The following is a 21200-nucleotide window of genomic DNA, read 5'->3' on the forward strand; positions in this document are numbered from 1 at the left end:
CCGGACTGAATAGTCATCAGCCCTGAGGCTAGACTGACCTTACCTGACACAGTCACTGTAAATGCATTTTAGTCCGCGGGACTTAAATAGCGGGATAGCGGGAAAATGGCGTGTTCGCGGTGGTTTTGAGTCCGCGGTAGCATCATTAGACTCAGTAGTCACATACTATAATGGATAAATGTTCATGGTGGTTTTGAGTTTGCGGTGAAGTGGCCACGGCGAAAACCGCAAACATAAACCACTGCGAACGTTTCTGCATTTACAGTAACCAATCGGCACGTGTACTTAACCTGTCAAAGGCTGTAGCACACTGAAGTACATGATGTATCTGTTTAGCTACCAGTTTGCTATTGCTTACAGCTTAGACAGCAGGGAGATGGTTAACAATACGGTTTTCGTACGTTGTTTCTGTATTCTAATTTCAGAAATGTTCGCAGTGGTTTTATGTCTGCACTTAAGCAGTGTCTGCTAGGCCACTCGAACCCAAACATCAAGCCACTGTTAACATCATTTGTGGCATGTTGGAATGCAGTATACATCTCTTAAATACACCAACATGCTGCTGCCAACCTGATTTCATACCATCCTGGTCGCTGGGAATTTCAATCTGTAATTGCTACGACGACAATGAAAAGCCTTTAAACAAAGGGGAAAAAACAGGCATCTACTTAGTAATACCAAGGACGTTATATGTCCTTGGTAAAACGAACCCTGAGGCTAGACCAAATTTTCAATTTTTCCCCGTCGAATTCATTGTTTGGTAGCCCATGTCATTACTTTTCTACGTTCAGTTTGCAATTGCCGCCGTCGTACTGAAGGTTTTAGCTGTTTTCACCCTGGTTTCACACCCTGGGCAACGGTGGTAACATCCCAGTCAACATCCATATCCGGAACCCTGTCGCATTGTATTATGGGAAGTGTGAAAAAGGTTAATGATAACATTCGAGAGTTTGTACTCAAAGCGTTGTGTGAATGTGGGATTCCAGAGTAATACGCCAGGAGGCGCGACTTCCCGGTCCATGTTGGATTGGTGGGGCCGCACAAGGGGGGTGTACTGTTGTACATATACGGGTTCATATACATATACCGCTCTTTCCCCTTACCCCTAAGAGTGCACATTTCATAACTCTGATGTTTCAAAGAATCTTTTAGTTTCCTTTCTTTATCAATATCCTTCCTTGATCTCTAATCTTTAATATCCTTTAGTGATCAATAATTCCTTACCGTTACGCGCGCTATGCGATACCAGGATGGATCTCATTATAAGTCATTCGGCTATCTGTGCATAGTCAGAGGCAAACAACATTTAATTAAATTATAATTCTAGTTTAATATCTCGTACTCCTTTCACTATTGACTCTTTTCTCATTAAAATCAAAGAAATGTTTGTCTCTGTGACATCAAAACCCGCTGAAAATAGTAGCTCTGTACCTAATGTTGAAGGTACTATATCATACACGACATAGTCAATAGTCAATAATGAGGAACAATATATGCAATAGTGCCCAGAGCCTTTATTAGTATAAGCAAAGAAGTAGAACAGCACTAACAATGCTTGGAAGTAGACCTTTGTTTTGTGTATATGAAGTGATATACGAACATACGTATTTTCTGAAATGGTCACATTTAGATCATATTCAGCTTTACTGTTGTTTATCGTTGAGTTAGTACGAACCAGATCTTTTCTAGCCAGAATTAATCAGAGGTCTGTATATTTATATAGCTGTCTGAAGGTGATACAAAATGGGAATTGTGCATCTTATTTCCAGATCCATTTCCATAGACGCAGCAAGTGTCTCTCTGATTCAACCTCATGCACATTCCCGTCAGACTGTACTCTCGCGAGAGCAAGTTTCAAAATGGCGATCATTTCTTTGATATTTGGATAGATGAATATGTATGGTGGAAAACAATCTACTACATCTACATGGACAGGAAAATGCCGTTCCATACTAAAGGAAAACTCTAAGAGCAATTCTGTTAACCACATAAGACTCTATTGTATATAAATCTATAAGATAGCGAAAGCTCTTATTCACCGCAGTACTCATATTAGTATGCGTAGAAACGATGGAAAACATCCAGTCAGATTTACATTTGACTATTTCAACACCCTTTCAAAGTAAAAACAGTGGCTTTTGGAAATGGTATCAGTTCCTTCACTGTCGATGAAGTGTTTTCTTGTTAAAGTATGAATGTCAGAAATTTATAGCTGATTGCTGAGCATTTACAAACAAAGTAAATGAAGCCTTCAGTCCGGTTGGAAAAAGTTTTATAAGTGTTAGATATGTCCAGTTCTTCCAAGACAATATGGCGTTTTTCTTTTTACTGCAGTATTGGCCAGAAGCTTACGAAAATAATGTATGATGCTTCTTAGGGTGTTTTCAGTCAAATGTTACACACTGGATGCTCACATCACATCGGTGAAGGCTTTCTGCCACTCCTTGAAGGTGAGCTCGGTCTTGGAGTGCTGGAGCTCCGACTTACGGAACACGAACATCGGCTGCTTCTGCAGGATGTCGGCCGCCATCGGCTTGGCGAAGGTGTTGTTTTCACGCATTTTGCTCTGGTAGCGTTTGCCCGCGGTGGTGCTGTAAAGAAAGGACACAATGTAATACCGATTATAGAGAATCAAACTGTGAAACACGACTCAAAGATGGTTGGTGAGGAGCTTTTAGAGGCATCCGACATCTTTCTTCAGGATTGGGTTGGTGGTGGTGGTGGTGGGAGACGGTGCCGGTGTTTGAACTTTGAACCTTATTGTAGCACCACTTTCAAGCCTGAATTGAGTTGGTGTGTGCACGTACAGCATCAATTCAAGGTTCGTTATTAAAACTAACAATGTTTAAAACTCATTACAATTTTGGTGCTGATTGCGGTTTAGGGATAAGGATCTGGCGTGTCTATAATATTCCCACAATATAAGTTATTATAACACGTTGCTGGACTGGACTGGATGAAGTAATTTTCCAGTAAAGGTAACATCACGATGATAGCTAACTACCTTTAAATGTTGTCATTGCTTGCCACCGATGTAGTTAGTGTTAGTGAATATTAACATTAGATGTTTGCCTCAAGTTAAAAAAGGATATCATGAGACCTTGCAATAGTTAGGTTTTTGGCCCCCTGTCGGCTTAAGATGGTCCCGCAGCGGAAATCCCGGTTTTGATAAATCTATGGTCACTGTTTTGGAGTCGTTAAGATAACGTTTATGACAGAAGTGAACAAGTCTGGATCGCCTAGCATTAAAATTCCGAACATGCAGGTGCATGAGAAAATCTCGTACGTACGTGTAGCTACAGTCGGCAGTGCTGAGGATGGTCTTGTCGTTCGGGTACAGCATCTTGGTCACGCTCCAGTCCATAGCGGTGAGCTTGTTGGTCATCACAGGACCGTCAGGAGGAAATCCGGTCCCGATCACCTGAAGCATATCAGTCAACATAATCAGTGCTCGATGTCGATGTTTACAGACGATAAATTGTGGAATCTTAATCTTACGTATGTCAAGTTGATTTAGATTACTACTAGGTCCTAACAACGGCATTTTGATAGCCTTTTTGTAAATGCAATCTTTAGGCTCAGTAGCCATGAGTTTAAAACGTAGAGTTGATTTTATTTTGAGAAGCAGTTTCTTTGGATGCAATGTTTTGGATCAGCATTCATTATCAGGTTTAAGTATAGAAATTACGAAAACTAGTACCGCTCTTTTGGAAAAACAAAACAAAACCAACACCGACAACCGAAGCAAAGACATCAGTGTTGAGAAGCCCAGCTATGTCTAACAATTTTCTCGTTCACAAATTGCGTTATAAATTGTTACCTGAAACTCCCCTTTGATGTGGCTTCCCTCGTAGGTGTAGCGGTAGTGGGCAGTCACGGAGGCACCGTCTTCATACTGAATCGTGCGATGCACTTGATAGCTAAAACAAACAAATAAACAAACAGAAGGAATGTTGCTAACACATTAACTCTGACCTTTGACCCTTACCCTGACCGTGAGGCGTTATGAGGATGTAGAAAACACACGGTCATTGGAACTCCCTCGTGGTTGAAGTAAAAAAGAAAAAGATACAGAAAGTCTCGATTCATAAGCATCATTTTCACTAACAAATTCATCTCTCCTTACATTTACAACTACCTTAGGTCTTAGTTCGCAAGAGCATAAGCATTAACGTCTTTATAAAGCCTCTATCACTCACCCCGAGCCGTCGTGCATGGCGGCCTGGAAAGGCGACATCCCGTCAGGGAAGGGCAGGTACTGGTAGTAAGCGTACCCGAGGTGAGGGACCAGTATGTAGGGGGAGAACTTGAGGGGACCCTTGGTGAACTTCGCGTTAAGTTCCTCAGACCCCTGAAGGTGGAGGAATAGAGTTAAGACTAATCGGACGATATCAAGCCCAATGGTGTCTTTTACCCCTGAGAGCATATATGTGGAGCTTAAGGAGCGCCTCCTGTCTGAGAGACGCGGGAACGCTCTCGGCCTCGTGTTCGTGCGCTCAGCTCTCGTGAGATCTCGCCACGTTTAACGTGTATAATACTCTCGCGGGATCACATTTCAAAATGGCGTTCGTAATTGAAATTCGATTTACAATGTATTAATGTAACTTTATCTTTGAAAAAGTTGAAGGCAAGGTCCTCATCGACTTCCGATGTACGAAAACTAACAATATATGTTCATCTTTGAATATATGTACATGTATAATTTGATAGTAGAAAATATCGATATTAAAGCTAAATTCTAAACTGAAGTAAACTTAGTCAAACTATTTTTTTCTCATCGACTCGAGCATTTAAGTGAGAAGAAGGATGACACAGATATATGGCTACGTTTCTTTTCTATACGCAATACGAATGTGCATTTAATTGGTTGTTTTCTTCATTCTAAAGGGCCGTAAAAGCGATGTGATTTATTCTAACCATTTTTGTTTCAGTTCCACAATTTCCTGAATTGCATCGTATAGTATAGATGGCCTCGTGAAATCTCGACAGTTTGCAAGACTTACAAACTCTAAGGTGTTTACAAAACTATTTCCTGGCAAGTTAATCTGCTAATGAATGATGATAATCTCATCACTACAGTGCCATTCATACTAGGTTCAAACTTCGTACATCATCACCAAATGATATTCAAGTCATAATTCGAAAAGCTTTTTGTGGTTTGTTATACACTAGAAAATACCCAGCTTATTGGAAGTAGTTTTTTTTTTTTTGCACGATAGAAGTCAGGATATAACATACTTTACCTCATTAGGGTTGCCGATGCCGCGACCAACCATGTCAAACTCAACACCATTGAAGGAACCAAAGATGTGCAACTCGTGGGTCTTTGGAAGAGGCTATAATCATAATCAAAGCATCGTGTCTGATTAATACAAACTACTACATATCAACAACAGCTATATAGAAAAACATTTTCTATTTGTATTACCCTAACTAAAATGAGATATCAGGAACAGTGCTTTGCATTCTAATTAAAATTCAAAAGGAACAGAAACATTTAGCCACAAAGAAAATTTGAAACAAAGGCAACCTTTAACTCTTATTAGCTTTTTAACAGGTTGAAACTGATGATATGACAGTGATAACGTAATATAGTGCAGAAATTTACCATTTTCGACGTGTCGTCTCAGATAACCACTGGAGGAAACGCCTTGAGTCTGAAGAAAAAAATGACATGATGGGAAATCATTCACTTTAAGTTTTTTTCCCCTTTAATCTAAGACAAATAAAGAGAATATGGAACTGTACTCAATTATTTCAACAGTCCCACAAAATAGTAGTGCCGCAAAATGCCATGGGCGTAGCTCTCAAAATGGTTTGTGAACGATAGAAGCTTTTCCATATTCTCATTGGTGTATGCAACGACGGGATGTCTTTCTGGGCCATCGTACCCTGGCAATATACGTTCGGGTGGATTTGAGGAGCGGTTAAAGCTACAATGGATGATAGCATTACCCATGTGTAATGCTGTGAACCCAAGTGAACCATGAAGCTCAGGTCCGTCCAACAGGTCTGCCAATAATCACCTTATAGTGCATCTTCATTGGGTCGGAAACGTCATGTTTTACTTTCAGCAGTGTAAACAGACCCCCCTACAGTTCTGTACTGTTTTCAGTGCTGTCCCGCAAGCTTGTTTTTAGGACGACGCACGACACGGTTCGCGATGTGAGTTAAAACCTGCCTCATGCAGTGACAAAATGTGGATCTTCGAGCAGATGCATGGTATACCGGTACCCAGTTTGCTTTGCACGTCTTTTTGAGAGTTTAAAAGTAGTCTACGCGTTTTGTTGTTGGCACAACCCGCCGTACGTGGATCCCAATCTCCCAAGGATCTGGCTACGACAGAACGACGATTTTGTGCGACCGATGCAAGACTTTAATACTATGCTATATGGGCTAGCACGAGTTGCCTTGTCTGACTCGGTGTAATGAATCGTGTCATTGTCAAGAAAGAAAGAATCGGATCTTGCGATGGTCGTGCGAAGAATGTGAGCAGGGCCTAGGCCTTATTTGGACACCGTATAGTCCAATGAACAACAGATTTTTCCGTGGCACGCAGAAACTGCATTTGGACGGTCGAGAAAAGCTGGTGGGGGGAAGGCTTTGTGAGTTGACATTTATTCAAAAGTTTATCAAAAAGATCTCCATTTAAGTGAGTATACTAGCATTTAGTAGTCTTCCTGGAGTCATAAGACAAACACGTTGTAAAAAACAACATGAACACAGTACATTGTGAAATTTCTATGAAAAGGAATATGTACGGTCACCGAAAGATATCGGGAGGATTTGGGAACAGGAGTTTTGAAATTGGGCGCCGGGCCAAGGTTTGAAAATGTGAGTAGATTCAATGCTTAAGCTTAGGGCACAACCCGCCATACGTGCAATTTGTCCGTACGTTTTTACTATAATAGGGAGGCCACGTCCGCAGCCCGATGGCACACAAAGTTTTGCCTGTAAAGTTCTAAGGCGTGTCTGCGTGCTCCAAAATCTGTCGGATTCCCTACGAGTTGGTACGGAGGCGGTACTTACCACTTACGGATCCCAAAAGATTGTCCACTTCGGGCACGTAGACAGCACGTATTTGCACGTACGGCGTGCGGGTTGACTGACGGCACGGTCGTATTCATTGTTGACCGTTTTATTTTTTTGTGGAGGGATTCTGATGCCAAAGAATATGCAAACAAGCTGGGACAGAACACATGCACGGCTCTCGCAATTTCGGGAAAGCTACGAAAGAGGCAAGCATCTACAACAGAACGGCAATTTTGCACGATAGACACAAGACTATAGCAAGAGTGTGTCTGTTTACGGTCATGCGATCATACGGGGCTGTTTTTGGACAACGTACCCGTGGACAGAAGATTTTCCCGGTGTGCCAAAACTGATCAAACTATTTTTCCGAGGCGCGACAACAATTCCTTGGCCTACCGCCTATGTTTGGACATGCGAGAAAAGTTGGGTGGGGGGAAAGGTTTTGTGAGGAGACATTTCTATATTCATTATTAGCTTCCAAGCCAATGAAGCAGACAGAGATTTAGCGTACATTTCGTCTTTGGGGAAGCACGGAATATCTTAGAACTCGAATGTAGGGAATTCGGGGGTCTTAGCTGAAAATGAACACATGTACGGTTGCCGAAAGATATCGGGAGGATTTGGGAACAGGAGTTTAGAAATTGGGCACCGGGCCACTGTTTGGAAATGTGAGGGGACTAACTGACGGTACGGTCGTATTCATAGTTGACCGTCGTACGATTTTGATGCCATAGAATATACAAACAAGCTGGGACAGAACACATGCACGACTCTCGCAATTACAGGAAAGCTACGAAAGAGCCAAGCATCTACAACAGAACGACAATTTTGCACGATAGACACAAGACTATAGCCAGAGTGTGTCTGTTTACGGTCATGCGATCATACGGGGCTGTTTTTGGACACGGTTACGTACCTGCGGACAGAAGATTTTCCGAGTGTGCCAAACTATTTTTCCGAGGCACGCACGAACTAGACGGGCGGGGAACAGTTGGACGGAGGGAAAAGTTTCTTAAGGAAACATTTCGTTGTTCATGATCAACTTTTAAGTGAATGAAGAGTCTTCTGAGAAGGGAATTGGAATGGCTAAGAAATAGCGTCCATTTTGTCCTTTGGTTGGCAAGAAATATCTAAGAAATCACCGTCAACGATATGGAGACGGTAGGGGATCGGAGGTACTGGCCGAAAATGAATACGGTCGCCGAAAGATATCGGGAGCATTTGGACCACAGATTTGATAATTGGCAGAAAGGAACTGGTAATAGCAAGGAAAATGTATAGACAAACGCACTTTTGTGAACATGAGATCGTTGGGTTTGTGGTTTGGACCATCGTAGGCTTTCGCATGATTTTCATGCCACTGAATTTACAAGTAGACTGTGTGAACGTACACATGACAGAATTCAGTTTGCGATGGTATACAACAATCGCAAGGCATACGTGACCGGGCTCCGGCCAAATATAGGTATACATTTGCTCTGACACTAATTCAACATGCCGGATTTGCTACGATATAACTGTGCAGAAACATGGCATATCTTATCCTGAATCGACAAAAAAATCTCTCTGTCACCCAAAAACTTTTTTCAGAACATCAAATCAGTTCGAGAAAAATTTACGGGTAAAACAGAGCATCCGACAATCTACATTGTATACACAAATGTACGGGTCAGGATGACGAAGTAGATCTAAATAAATTAGTCATATAAGAATGCGGTATTCTTACAAACTCTATATACATACATATGTCATATCAACTAGCATATGTACAGAGATATGCCGTTAACACAATTAGAGATATAGGCAATAGATTTTACCCACTGTCAAAAGTTGACTTCTAGAAGTTGAAGACGTACAGTTGAGATGGGGCCGGCTTCGTGTCGTCCCTTCGCCAAGGTGTGGGGAAAGCGGCGCGCTCTCTCCGTCTTTTATAGCACATTTGCCCTTATTAGGGCCCTTATTAGCATAATCTTTATTAGCACGAACCAATAGCTATGGACGTATCGACGGGATGTTTTCTATCATTGGACAGTAACTTGAAAAACAATTTTGGGCCGCGCCTATCTTTTAGCGCCGAACGTGTCCTGAACAATGTCCTACCCATCTCCCGGGTTGGTTAGGCCTCAAGAGTTCTTGGGTCAATGACCAAGTTTGTCTTATACAACAGCATTGCCATCTTATGTAAGATATTTGCCATGCATCTTGCGGTCAAAACCTTGGTTCAAATTCTGTCAAGTTTCAAAGCTTTACTCTCTGATCTGCGCCTCTTTGTTGCTACATCGCTGTAGGGAATCGTTACGAATGTCAGATTTTTATATTGTAGTGATAGAAGATTTCATGGCAAAAAGAACAAGACCCACTCAGCTAGCTCCGCCCATAGTCCACCCTTGTGTTTCTCGCCAGTTACCTAATGATTTTCAAAAGGGCGTTGACTGGAAAGCAGTGACTGCAGTGAACAATTAGAAATTCGGTGGATACTGGAAAAAGGCTTCGTACTATGTCCCGGAATTTGAGTTTTTCACCTTATTTCAAACTTATCGATCACTGAAGGATATTGATAAGAAACAGATTCAAGAAACAAGAGATATAAAATGTTTATCTTTATAATAGCCAGCCTACACCTGGTTCCAACTATTTGGTAACTGGGAGAACCAGGTTCGAATCCCGGGAGGGTATACGTATCTCGGTTGGGGCTGCATTTGTCTGTCGGAAGGGACTTAAAATGAGGGTCCCGTTTTTCGAGGTGCCTAGCTCAAGCACGTTACAACGGTCTCATTATTCAAATTGGTACCTACTGACTGTTCGACACTGAGAATTCACTGCATGGTTGCTGGCTTCTTCACAACATTGTATAATTCAATTCTATCACGTTATGTTACCTCCGTGACAGCAGTGGAATTGTTTTTGACTATGGCCATTGAGACTGTGTTGTGTTTGGCGCACTTAACAAATGCATGTCAAAATGCAGAAGTTTTCTCCTGCACTTGCCTGTATTACGTTTGGACACTAAATGATTTTTCTAATTCCGTGCCAAATATTCGGCATACCTTTGGTGCCGAACGTTTTTAGAACTTCCTGTGGTTCATACTCGCCCTTGTGATTCCTAGCAGCTGAAATGAATATCTTAAAACTGGTTTGTTGGTATACACATTTTGCCAACAAGCTCAAGGATTTGGAGTTCCTGGGGCTGGTGCGCATAGGTCATTTATCTAAGATTTGCACACTATTATGTTGATAAGATGGTTTTCCCTTCGAATTACGGGAAATAAAAATAGGCTGCTTACGCCTTACGTAAAAGAGCATGCAGACCCTCCGTTATGAATAAAGCCGGTGGTGTTCGGAAAATTTAGCTAGATCTACAACAAAAACACCATTCAAAATCAAATGCCTTCAAATATTGACCTATGAAACGACTACGCGAGCTCTATTCGTGTGCACTCTCACTGCAAAAAGGGTATACTTCCATCACATTGACATCACGACCCATTTGTTCAAGATATCATCTAATTGGCCGACCAAGTATTGGACTGTCACGCCAAATTATTGTGCATCAAGAAATAGCAAAAGATAGTTCTTCTGTGGACCACTGCTTCTATCATAAGATTATCTGAAGAGTGTTTAACACATTAACAAGAGTTGTTATCATCATTATTACCTTCGCTATGAAGGTTATGTTTCCATTGCCCTTTCTCTATATTTGTCAGTGTGAAAGTGGGCAGCATAAAGTTGTCCTTACAGTTCAAAGGCCACGAACGGCGCAATTACTGTCGTATTAGGCTCTGTACATGTGCAAAGGCTGACCTTTGCGATCTCCGCCAACTGCAAGCTCCTTGTAATTCAGATCCTGGCTGAGAAGAGAGAATAATCGGCTCACACAATAACAACAACAATGACAATAACAACAACAACAATAACAATGAAAATAAAAATAGCAATAACAATAACAATAAAAAATCTTAATATTGGTTGCTTCAAGTTGTAGGGTGGCCAAACCGAAGAAGATGTGCGAAGGCACCGGTGTAGAAATGCTTTTGATCATACTTATCTGCATGTCACCGGAGTGTTTAAGAACTGAGATAGCGTATTGGTGCATCGTACAGTACCCCTATAGTACACAATCATCCAACCAAGCACTACTTCTATCATCAGATTATCTGAAGAGCGTTTAACAGATTAACAAGAGTTGTTATCATCATCATTAATTTCGCTATGAAGGTTATGTCTCAATTGCCCTTTCTCTATGTTTGTTAGTTTGTCAGTGGGCAGCACAAAATTATCCTTATCGTTCAAAGGCCACGAACTGTCGTACTCTGTGCACAGGCTTATCTTTGTAATCCCCGCCAAATGCAAGCTCCTCACAATTCAGGGCCTGGCTGAGAAGAGAGAGAAGTCTGCACACAATAACAATATAATGTCAATAACAACAGCAAATCTAGTATTGGTCGCTCAACTGTTAACTTCCAGTTGCAAACGTGCAGTGGCACCGGTGTAGACATGCTTTTGATAATACTTATCTGCATGTCACCGGAGTGTTTAAGTTAAGAACAGAAATAACGTATAGGTGCATTGTACAGTAACCCTATAGTACACAACCATTCAACCAAGCACAGCGAATCTTCTGTCTGACTAGTGGCACTGATATTGGCATACGGGAAAGTGATGACCTCTGGTATCTTGTCTGAGATCTTGCAGACAAATAATGAAGCCGCAAAGCCTTGTGTCGGTTAGAACCTTTTGGAAAGTTCTAATTGCCAAACCCGTTTCACGCCAAACACGTTACCATATGCAGAAAAAAAACGTGTGTAATCATCGTAGTAGAAGCGAGTAGTATCAAAATATTTTGTTATGTTTACCTCCACGAAGGGAAACATATTGCTTTCGCTCGGCTTCCTCTTCTTCTCCAAACAAATAAGGTCAATGACCGGGACCAGCAGGCTGTCACTATGGTTACTGGTAAAGTGGCAGACAAAATGTGGCGTTGGATTACATTATGTAGCAAGTGGCAGGACAGAGCTGGAGGGGCTGGTCACCATAGACTGTGTTTGAGTAAGAAGAAACGGTAGTAGTTTGTTAGGCTAGACCATGTGAAGGTGAAAATTATGTATTTGCTTGCAAATGGTACCGTTCTAGTTTTTGCTTGAAGACACTTAGTATACTCTCTTTGGGAATATGCGTTCCATTCGACACATTGGATTTTTCTTACAATCTCTTTGGACAAATCTTTATACCCTTCGAACTGAAGTTTTGTACCCCTGAAAGATGTAAATTTATCGAAGCTGGGAACATTTTGGTATCTAGAGAGTATTTTTGTACCAACGATTAAACTAATTTTTTCCAGTAGAAGACTAAACTAAGTTAAACGCATTTATTCTTACACGCATTCATTCTTACACGTATTCAACATCGTACATGGATGCATTCATCAGTCGAAGCTCTGTTTTTCTTGCTCTTGATCTGAACAATTATAATTAGCTAGAAATATTCTGACAAAGGAGACAGTCACTTTGTCAGAATAAGTACATTTTGGATTTGAGCTCATCATCCACGAGTCGCTCGAGTCTTATGTAAGCCTCTTTGCGGTCAACGAGACGGATCGAATTTCATCCTGTTTACATTCACGTTATATTATCCTATGTAAGGCATTCATATTACATAAACTTTATGAAATGTCATCGAGGTTATGCTCTCATATTAGGTTCGAATATCTAGAGTCATCGATATGCACAATGCTATGTGAATGTTAATAAAAGTTGAATTTAAAAAGATAAATAAACAAAGAAGACAAAATGTCGTCGACGAAACACATGATTGGTGAGTCGTCAGTTTTAATCAAAACCATCAACAATATATATCAAGGACCAGATGTTAGACTGCAGTACCATATACAAAGCAGATAGGAGTTGCGTCTTCAAACTTGACGTTCATTATCCAGACCTTTACAAAACATGCAGAATATCATGCATATCCGTCCTCAGCTTCTCGACTGGAGTTATACTGTCGAAGCACACACAGGTACACACAAGCTGTCAAACACACAGACTGCATGGAAAACACAACCTCCTTGACATAGGTAAATAAGCTGGATATAATTAACAATGGGATCAGACCACCCTCCTGTGAGTCAGATAGACATACGGCCCAGGTGAAAAGACCAATTGAGGCCACTTGCACGAGCCATGTTCATTGTTACCCTAGCCGAACTTAATCATCAGCAGTTGTGCTGACTTGCGACTGGGGATTTTCACGCAGTGTGATTCTTTTCACTCGCCAAAATTCATTTGGACACCTGTCAAGTGTAATGCGTTCTCCGGATATTTACTTTGGCAAGTAATCCCCATGATAGCAGACACCTTGGTCAGACTCACAGCTTCTTAATTCCATAGCAGGCTCTTAAGCTAAAATTTTGGCCTGTTTTCTTATTGTCACCGGTTCCTAGCAGTCTACAACCTTGCTAAATGATATAACCGAGAACATTTAGATGGCTGATATGAAGTCGGAAAACAAAACATGATTAGCCGAATGACAGGTGTTTAAAGATCTGACGACGCCATGATATATAATAGATTATGCAAACAATTTTTCTTTAACATGTGTCTAGTCCTCTCACTATACAGCGAATGTGACAAGCACATGGAAATATATTGCTGTGATAAAAAAGACAACAGAGGGACATGTAACGAGCAGACTAAAAACTAGATATCCCCGTAAATAAGTAGCCTTTCCCATTGACCTTTTGACCTTGACTGTACTTCCTGTATGCCACACCGGAAAGTCTGACATGTGACATGACGTCTGACATCTCTCTTCACTCACTTCCTGTCACTACGGACACATATCAACATATAATCGCATATACACATACCATAACATAGACATAGACAAACATGGAGTCAGTAATGTCTGCTGCGGAGGCTTGGATTACTTTATCCTAGGTGTCATGGTCTGATTCGTCTTGATGTGTTCGAGAACACAGACTCTTCCATTTATGACATTTATACGACATGGTGGTGATTTCAACGGATCATCTTCTCAGTCCTGTGGCATGTTTGGGTAAACGGAGAGCTCTGGGTGGCGCTTGGGTAAATAAGCCAGTGATATGCCATGATAACAAATAGAACATAGTGCGCATTCGTTATCGGAGGAAGGTGTTGCCTGCCACCTACGTTACCCATCATTCCATATTTTTACGGAAGATAACAGAAGCGACACTTGGCGAGACACAATGGAAAAACAACTTGCCCCCCATTGACCAGTGCATTTCATGCAATTATTTCAGATCTTTTTTTTTTTTTTTTGCATACTCAGAAAATAACCTTATGGTGTAACACTAAGATCTGTAATGTACTAAACAGTTCATGCTGGATATCCGGACTAACTTATTTGATCCACTCACACCGAGAAGGACACTCTTAAACTTTTCTATAACATTATGTTGTGGGTTCTGGAGGTGTGGCTCTTCTCAGACACAGGACGTCCATTTAAAGTCCTATCCGAGGGACGGTCCTAACCAAAGCTAGGAACTCGCGTTTTCACCTGAGTGAAGTGAGAAAAGTCGTGTAAGACCCTCTGGGTAATGAATTGAATACTCGTACCAACTGCGGCACACGGTCCCACCTTAAGCTAAGTGTAAATACGTGCTGTCTACGTGCCAAAACATAGGCAATCTTTTTGCATCCGTAAGTGGTAAATAAAAATAAGTACCGCCTCCGTACGCACTCGTAGGAAATCCGACTGATTTTGGAGCACGCAGACACGCCGTAGAACTTCACGTGCAGGAAAAACTTTGTGTGCCATCGCGCTGCGGATTCGCCCCTCGTACGTGCCAGTACGAGCGACGCGCCTGCCCTATACGGCCTGAACGTTTTCAGAAATACGTGGCGGACGTGGCCTCCCAAAATAACGTGCGGACAAATTGCAAGTACGGGGGGTTGTGCCCTCAGCTTTACTTGTGTTTTCTGTCTGCATGCAGATCGTACGTTGTACTGCTAGCACTCACTCCTAGAAACACAAAAAAATTACTATGAAAACGATTGAACGTACCGAGCGTACGTTAACGTGCTAAATTCATTCCAACATTCTATATTTTGCTGGGCCATGGGAAAAATGGCACCCTGTCTGAGCGTCTGCCAAATTAGAGGCTATTCTGCCGCTCAGGTTTTTGTGATTTTCCAGACAACCTCATGTTACCCCTTTCTAAGGACATTACTAAGGGTCAAGTTCCAACACGTATGCACGAGCCGGAGAATCGCCATCGCAATGACTTTGGGTGAGCTAAATAGGTATTGTAGAACTGATTCGCTGCCAGAAACGATCATGTTATAGACATATTTGGACCCAGACGGTTTTGAAGATGTGCCAAAATAAAGACTCCGTCGTGCCATAAATATTTCAAATTTGACAGGCGGCGTCGATCGTCTGACTGTCACTGCTTGGCATTGCCACTATGCAAGCGCCGACGACATGTCAAATGTAGTTTACATTACATGATTTATGGACACAAATTAATTTGTGAACGATTGGTGTTAACGTTGGCAAATTGGTACATTAACAATGGCATGATATGGATAACAACACGTTAACACGTAGTCATCGTGCGCCAAATAGCAATTACTCAAGAAACTGGATAATGATTTTGGCAACGGTCAGACGTTTCAGATAGCAGTCCGTGACATTGAAGAGATTTTGTTGGAGAGAAGGTTTTATATTCTAACTAGACTTCGGCGACCTTATACCTCCATGAAATATTTAGAGCTTTTGTAAATTTTATGCAATAACTATCTACATGATTTATGCATGGTGATGTTCATCATTGACTAACGTACACATGTCACAAGTATAAAATTCGCATCATTAGTCAATAAGTGGATTTGCTATTTTTGTATATATTATGCAAATCAGTTCCTAATTTGCATATTTGATATCTGCTTGTATTCCACCTATTATAACTTACATGTGTTACATTTACCTAAGTTCAGTTATTGAAAACAATGGAATTGTACGATTTCCTCATTAATTATGCAAATTAAGTCCTCATTTGCATAAGATGTCTATCATTATGAACAACTTTGCCTAAGCTATAAATGATGCCAATCCGTCATTCCTTTCTATAGTTATCCTCTGTGGAGTGTTTTGATAAAAACGCCCCTGCAGTTCCAAAATTAAAAGATAGGGGGCTGAAACTTGCCCCACTTTGTCATGACGTTGCAAGCTATCTACCACCCAAATATCAAAATCATATCATGTCCGTTAAAAGAGATACATTGAAAAAACTGCTATAATGGAATATTCACATGAATCATGCTAATGTAAACTAAATTTGCATAATAAGTATTTTATCTTGTACAACATCGTCTAAGGTACCTACATACCCAAAATCACGAAAAGCCGTTGTTCCCTTCTTCATTTATCCACTTCAGAAGTTTATGACAAAAATGCCCCGCTATCCCTAAACTAGCCGCTAGGGGGCCCAAACTTATGTCACTTATTCCTGAGCACAAGAGCTACCTAACACTCGAAAATCGGAACCATATCTTGTTCAGAACACGAGATAGCAAAACCGGACGTTCCGCTGCAGTACCAAGGAAACCAGCTAGGGGGCCCAAAATCTTATCATTTCATCACACCCCACCAACACACCAAGTATGAATTCAATCCACCCAGCTGTTCTTGAGCTATCTTGTTCTCAGACAGACAGACAGACAAACGCAGGGTAAAATAAAACCTCCATGACATTTCATGGAGGTAACTATGAATTTACATGTAAGGGACATGAAGGTCGATTTCAGTCCTACAAGAAGCAAATATTTGACAATTCAAGACGAAACTGATGTAAATGATATATGTAGTTCATGTTTTTTGAGTAACAATAGCTTGTTTGGGTGAGTTTGTATATTCTCGAAGTCAGGATATAAAACCTACTCTCCAACAAGATGTCTTCGGTGTCAATGACCAAAAATAATAAATGCTATCAAAAAGTCTGACCGTTTCCAAAATACCCGGTTGCTCTAGTAATTGGTATGTGGCATATCATTGGAGGTCATTGCTATCGACAAATTATTATTTGCTTTTTTTGGCCTAAGAAATTCAAAATCATTTTACTTTAATCAAGCCAACTGTGGAGAAAGTAATTCTAAAGGAATCAAGCTCTTATCTTATTTTTTAACCAGAATTTATTTTTCTAATCCAAAAGTCCAGCATCTCTCATACAGATTCACTAGTGCCTGGCACATTTTAAACTTTTGAAGCATATATATATATATATTATATGCATTGGGTGATTTTCATCTCGGTACGACAACGCGAGAGAAGGATCTATAATTGATATAAGCGTTTTAACATTAGCTACACGCGTGTCAAAGACCTGAAGTGACCTAAGTAGTGCGTTACGTTGAAGAGTGGTTGTACCGAGCGGTGTACCGAAAGTGCGAAAAGGAACGAAAAGGAGCGAAAAGGAACGAAAAGGAGCGAAAAGGAACGAAAAGGAATGAAAAGGAACAAAAAGGATCGAAAACGAACGAAAGGGAACGAAAAGGAAAGTACCGAAAGTGCGAAAAGGAACGAAAAGGAAAGTACCGAAAGTGCGAAAAGGAACGAAAAGGAACGAAAAGGAAAGTACCGAAAGTGCGAAAAGGAACGAAAAGGAACGTTTGTTTCTTTTCGTTCCCTTTCGTTTCTTTTCGCACTTTCGGTACTTTCGGTACTTTCCTTTTCGTTCCTTTTCGTTCCTTTTCGTTCCTTTTCGTTCCTTTTCGCACTTTCGGTAGACCCGGGTATGAAGTTATTAATATGTTTGCTTGTTATTAATATGTTAGTATCAATGTAATAAGACATTGACATAACAGTACTCAGTTGAGCCATGAAAGAAATAATTTTCAAAAAGTATGAACAGATTTTACAAATATTTCGAAATTCGTTCTGATTCCCCTCGATACCAATTTTATCAATCCAGAGGGTGTGGTTGGGTACAAAACCAATTAAAACATGTCAATAGAGAATTCAGGGCCGTCAGGCCACGTTTTTGTCTAATTTAAGGTATGCAATGTGTATATTAAATTTCAAGATTTTGAGATTGCGGATGACTATGAATATATCGATACTATAATTAAACTTGACTCCGCCCCACATTCCGACATTGAGTATATAAGTCCGCGTGGATGTGTGAAAGACCGATTTCGGTTCTTGGCGGACATCATAGACATTTCAACAACCGGTCAACCTAGCAGAGAGATATTCGTAAAATCCGATCATGGTAAGATATCTGCAATGATTCTTCTTCTCCTAGTTTCTTTTCTGCTTAGCCAATAGTCATTTTTTATAAGTTATTAGCAGTTTGCGCAATGCTACAGTAGTAATATGTGGCCCGAAAAATGAGAAATAATAAGGACAAGACAATAGGAAATTTAAGAAACCGGTTTTGTTTGAGAAAAACAGCTGAACGTTTGACATATCACAATCTTTATTCTTTGGACTTTGAAGATTTCTATACCACCTACGCATCATTCAATTCTCTGAGGATGATATGGACATTTGTGAGACGTGTTTTGTGATTATCATTATGTTGCCGTTTATCTTAGTTCTTTTTGGCAACGCTATAAGTAGTTTTAGTTATTTCAATAACTACTTTAGAAAGAGCTCATTTTCATCCCAAGGGTTAGACATTGCATCCTCTCCGTGCAGTTTTTAGATATTTGTGATTTTCATTACGTCGGACTGCCACTGCATCAGCTTTCTTTGATTTAACCTTACTGATTCAACCAAGCAAGTTTGATCTTCATGACGTACCCTATTTGGTAAAACAATTCTACCTCTCATCATTTTCATCTGCAAAAAGAATTATAATTCTTGCATATGTAACATCGTGTATTGATAAATGGTTTTTCACTTTTACTAGAGCTTCATCTATTTCATTTATTACGAAACTTTTTAGCCCAATAGGGATAATCTTCCAAGGTTCACAACATTTCTAAAATACATACAATTTTAACAAACAGAGTGCAACAATACAATCGGATTATCAACAAACGGAATATTAAAAATAAGAGCATAGTGTCTACCTGCAATATTTCAAAAAGCTCGCGGCCATTTTCCGGTGCACATAGCGGAGTCTTTCTTGCAAAACCTATAATTATCTTGTTTGCACATGTATCAACCTACCTAATACACCGCCTTTATCAAACAGTGCTCTACAAATTTGAGTTGTGCTAAACGAAAGCAAAAAAAAAAAAGGTTATGTACTCCAATCCATTGCAATACCGTAATAATTCAGGTCATCAGGCAAGTTGGTCAGCAACACCGATAGAGCAGACGGTAATTCTCTCTTCATTATGTCTGTCTTGTACCGTATTTTTCTAACATGATTTCGGTGGCAACAACGCTCTCTATATGAGTTCAACGTTAACCCCAAGCCCTACTTGGCTGGGTTCAATAAGTCCTATTGAAGGGGTGCCAAATTGATGAAGTAAAAGAGTTTCTGGCCCTGGGAAGCGCATAGAGTTGCTATGTCAGCGAATGATTGTCTATTCCCAAGCTAAATTGCTCAGCGTTGAATAAATGAAGAAAAATTAGAATCAAAGATATTTTCTTTCCCTTTCGTAAATAAGGCAGTCCAGCTTCGTTTTTCCTAAAATAATTATGTTAGCAACAGCGCTCTCTATATAAGTTCAACGTTAACCTCAAAGGGTCGTAAATATGCCAGATGAACGAGCCTAGTTGCCAGGGTTCACCAAGTCCTGTCGCAACGTGTGCCAAATTGATGAACTCCAACATTTTCTGGCCCTGGGAGGCACCTCATGTGACTATGTCAGCAGAGGATGGTCCACTCCAAAACCAAAATGCCCAGCGTTTTACGGTGAAAGAATTAGAAATTAGATTCAAAGATATAATTCTTTCCTTTCATAAATATAACAGACCTACATCGTATGTTCCTTAAATGATTGCGGTAGTAGTTAACACTCAATGTAGTTAAACGTTAACCTGAAAGTCAAAGGATCGTATTTGCGAGAACTATAGTACGTCCTATTTGGCAGTGTTCAATAAGTCCTATAGATGGGGCGCCTAATTGATGAACTAAAACATGTTCTGATCCTGTGAGGCATCTTATCTTGATATGACAGTGGAAGAATTTGGTCTATGTCGAAAACAAATTTCCCAGCATTTTACAGTGAAAGAAAAATCAGAATCAAAGATTGTTCTTCCCATTTGTAAAATGGCAGTCCTATATCGCATGTCCCTAAAATGATTGCGGTTTAGACAGCGCTCGGGTTGTAAATTCAACTTTGACCTCAAAGGATCATAAATTTGCACGAACGAGCACGTGCTATTGATGCAGGTGCCAAAATAAATAATTTGAAAAAAAAAAACAGGTTCTTGACTTTGGAAGACACATTATTACCACGTCAGTGGAAAGGGGTTCGTTTAAGGCCATGCTCAACAAGTTCAGCCGAACGATTCTTCAAAGTGGACCACGTGCACCGTGATCAAATGTCACAGACATGCTCATAGAGTACGTGCTAGGATTAAACTTATAGTTAAGGTGGGGTCGCACATGCGTATTATATTCAAGTCCGTTTGAGGTGCGTATGACACTCTTAGTCTCTACCAGGCTCCACTGGCCGCGGGAAAAATAGTACAAATTGGTCAAATATAGATACATAACATGCCAGATGAGTTAGCTGACCGAGAAGTATGGTAAGCGACCAAGCTAACTCGTCTGATATGTTACCTGTTTACGTTTGTCCAATTTCTATTATTTTTCTAACGACCTGTGGAGCCTGGTGGAGGCAAATACTCCCATGCGCGCCTCATACAGACTTAAATATACAAGAATTGATTATGTAGTCCATTTATTTAGTACGTATTTTATTTGTAGGTGTAAACGTGCTAGTCCCAAAAATGGTGCTAATTGTATTTCTGGTATGTTATCCCATTTTTTAATAGAAGGTACCTCCTAAATCCTTTCTAGTATAATAAAGGGATAAGACCCCCGATATCCCATCTGTATACTAGAAGGGACTTGTTAGATTCCTTCTAAAAATAAAAAAGGTACAAAAAGGATGGTCTGCATTATCTATTCTTGTATAGATGGGTTAGAGTGGGTCTTATCCCGTTATTAGACTAGAAAGGCTTTTATCCAGTCCTTTTACTAAAAAAAGCGCCAAAAAACCCTTCCT

At 40.5% G+C, this 21200-nt stretch overlaps 2 protein-coding genes across 2 annotated transcripts in view; one reads left to right on the forward strand and one right to left on the reverse strand.

Moving 5' to 3' along the window:
* Nucleotides 1–1492: 1492 nt before the first annotated feature.
* On the reverse strand, nt 1493–8937 carry LOC118414773 (GFP-like fluorescent chromoprotein dsFP483). The gene is made up of 7 exons (XM_035819009.1): nt 8854–8937; nt 5609–5657; nt 5244–5336; nt 4200–4351; nt 3821–3920; nt 3291–3421; nt 1493–2591 (listed from the first exon to the last, which is right to left on the reverse strand). Exons 2-7 carry the CDS (start codon nt 5609–5611, stop codon nt 2411–2413), a joined length of 660 nt encoding a protein of 219 aa, XP_035674902.1. The 5' UTR covers nt 5612–5657; nt 8854–8937; the 3' UTR covers nt 1493–2410.
* A 9220-nt stretch (nt 8938–18157) lies between these two features.
* LOC118414275 (red fluorescent protein drFP583-like) overlaps nt 18158–21200 on the forward strand; it is a 15230-nt gene continuing 12187 nt past the window's right edge. The window contains exon 1 of the mRNA XM_035818202.1: nt 18158–18280. Within this exon, the coding sequence (XP_035674095.1) occupies nt 18278–18280 (3 nt within the window). The 5' untranslated portion in view covers nt 18158–18277. The remainder of the gene's footprint in view (nt 18281–21200) is intronic.

The sequence above is a fragment of the Branchiostoma floridae genome, chromosome 4 (genome assembly GCF_000003815.2).
Source record: "Branchiostoma floridae strain S238N-H82 chromosome 4, Bfl_VNyyK, whole genome shotgun sequence".
In the NCBI taxonomy this organism is placed as follows: Eukaryota; Metazoa; Chordata; class Leptocardii; order Amphioxiformes; family Branchiostomatidae; genus Branchiostoma; species Branchiostoma floridae.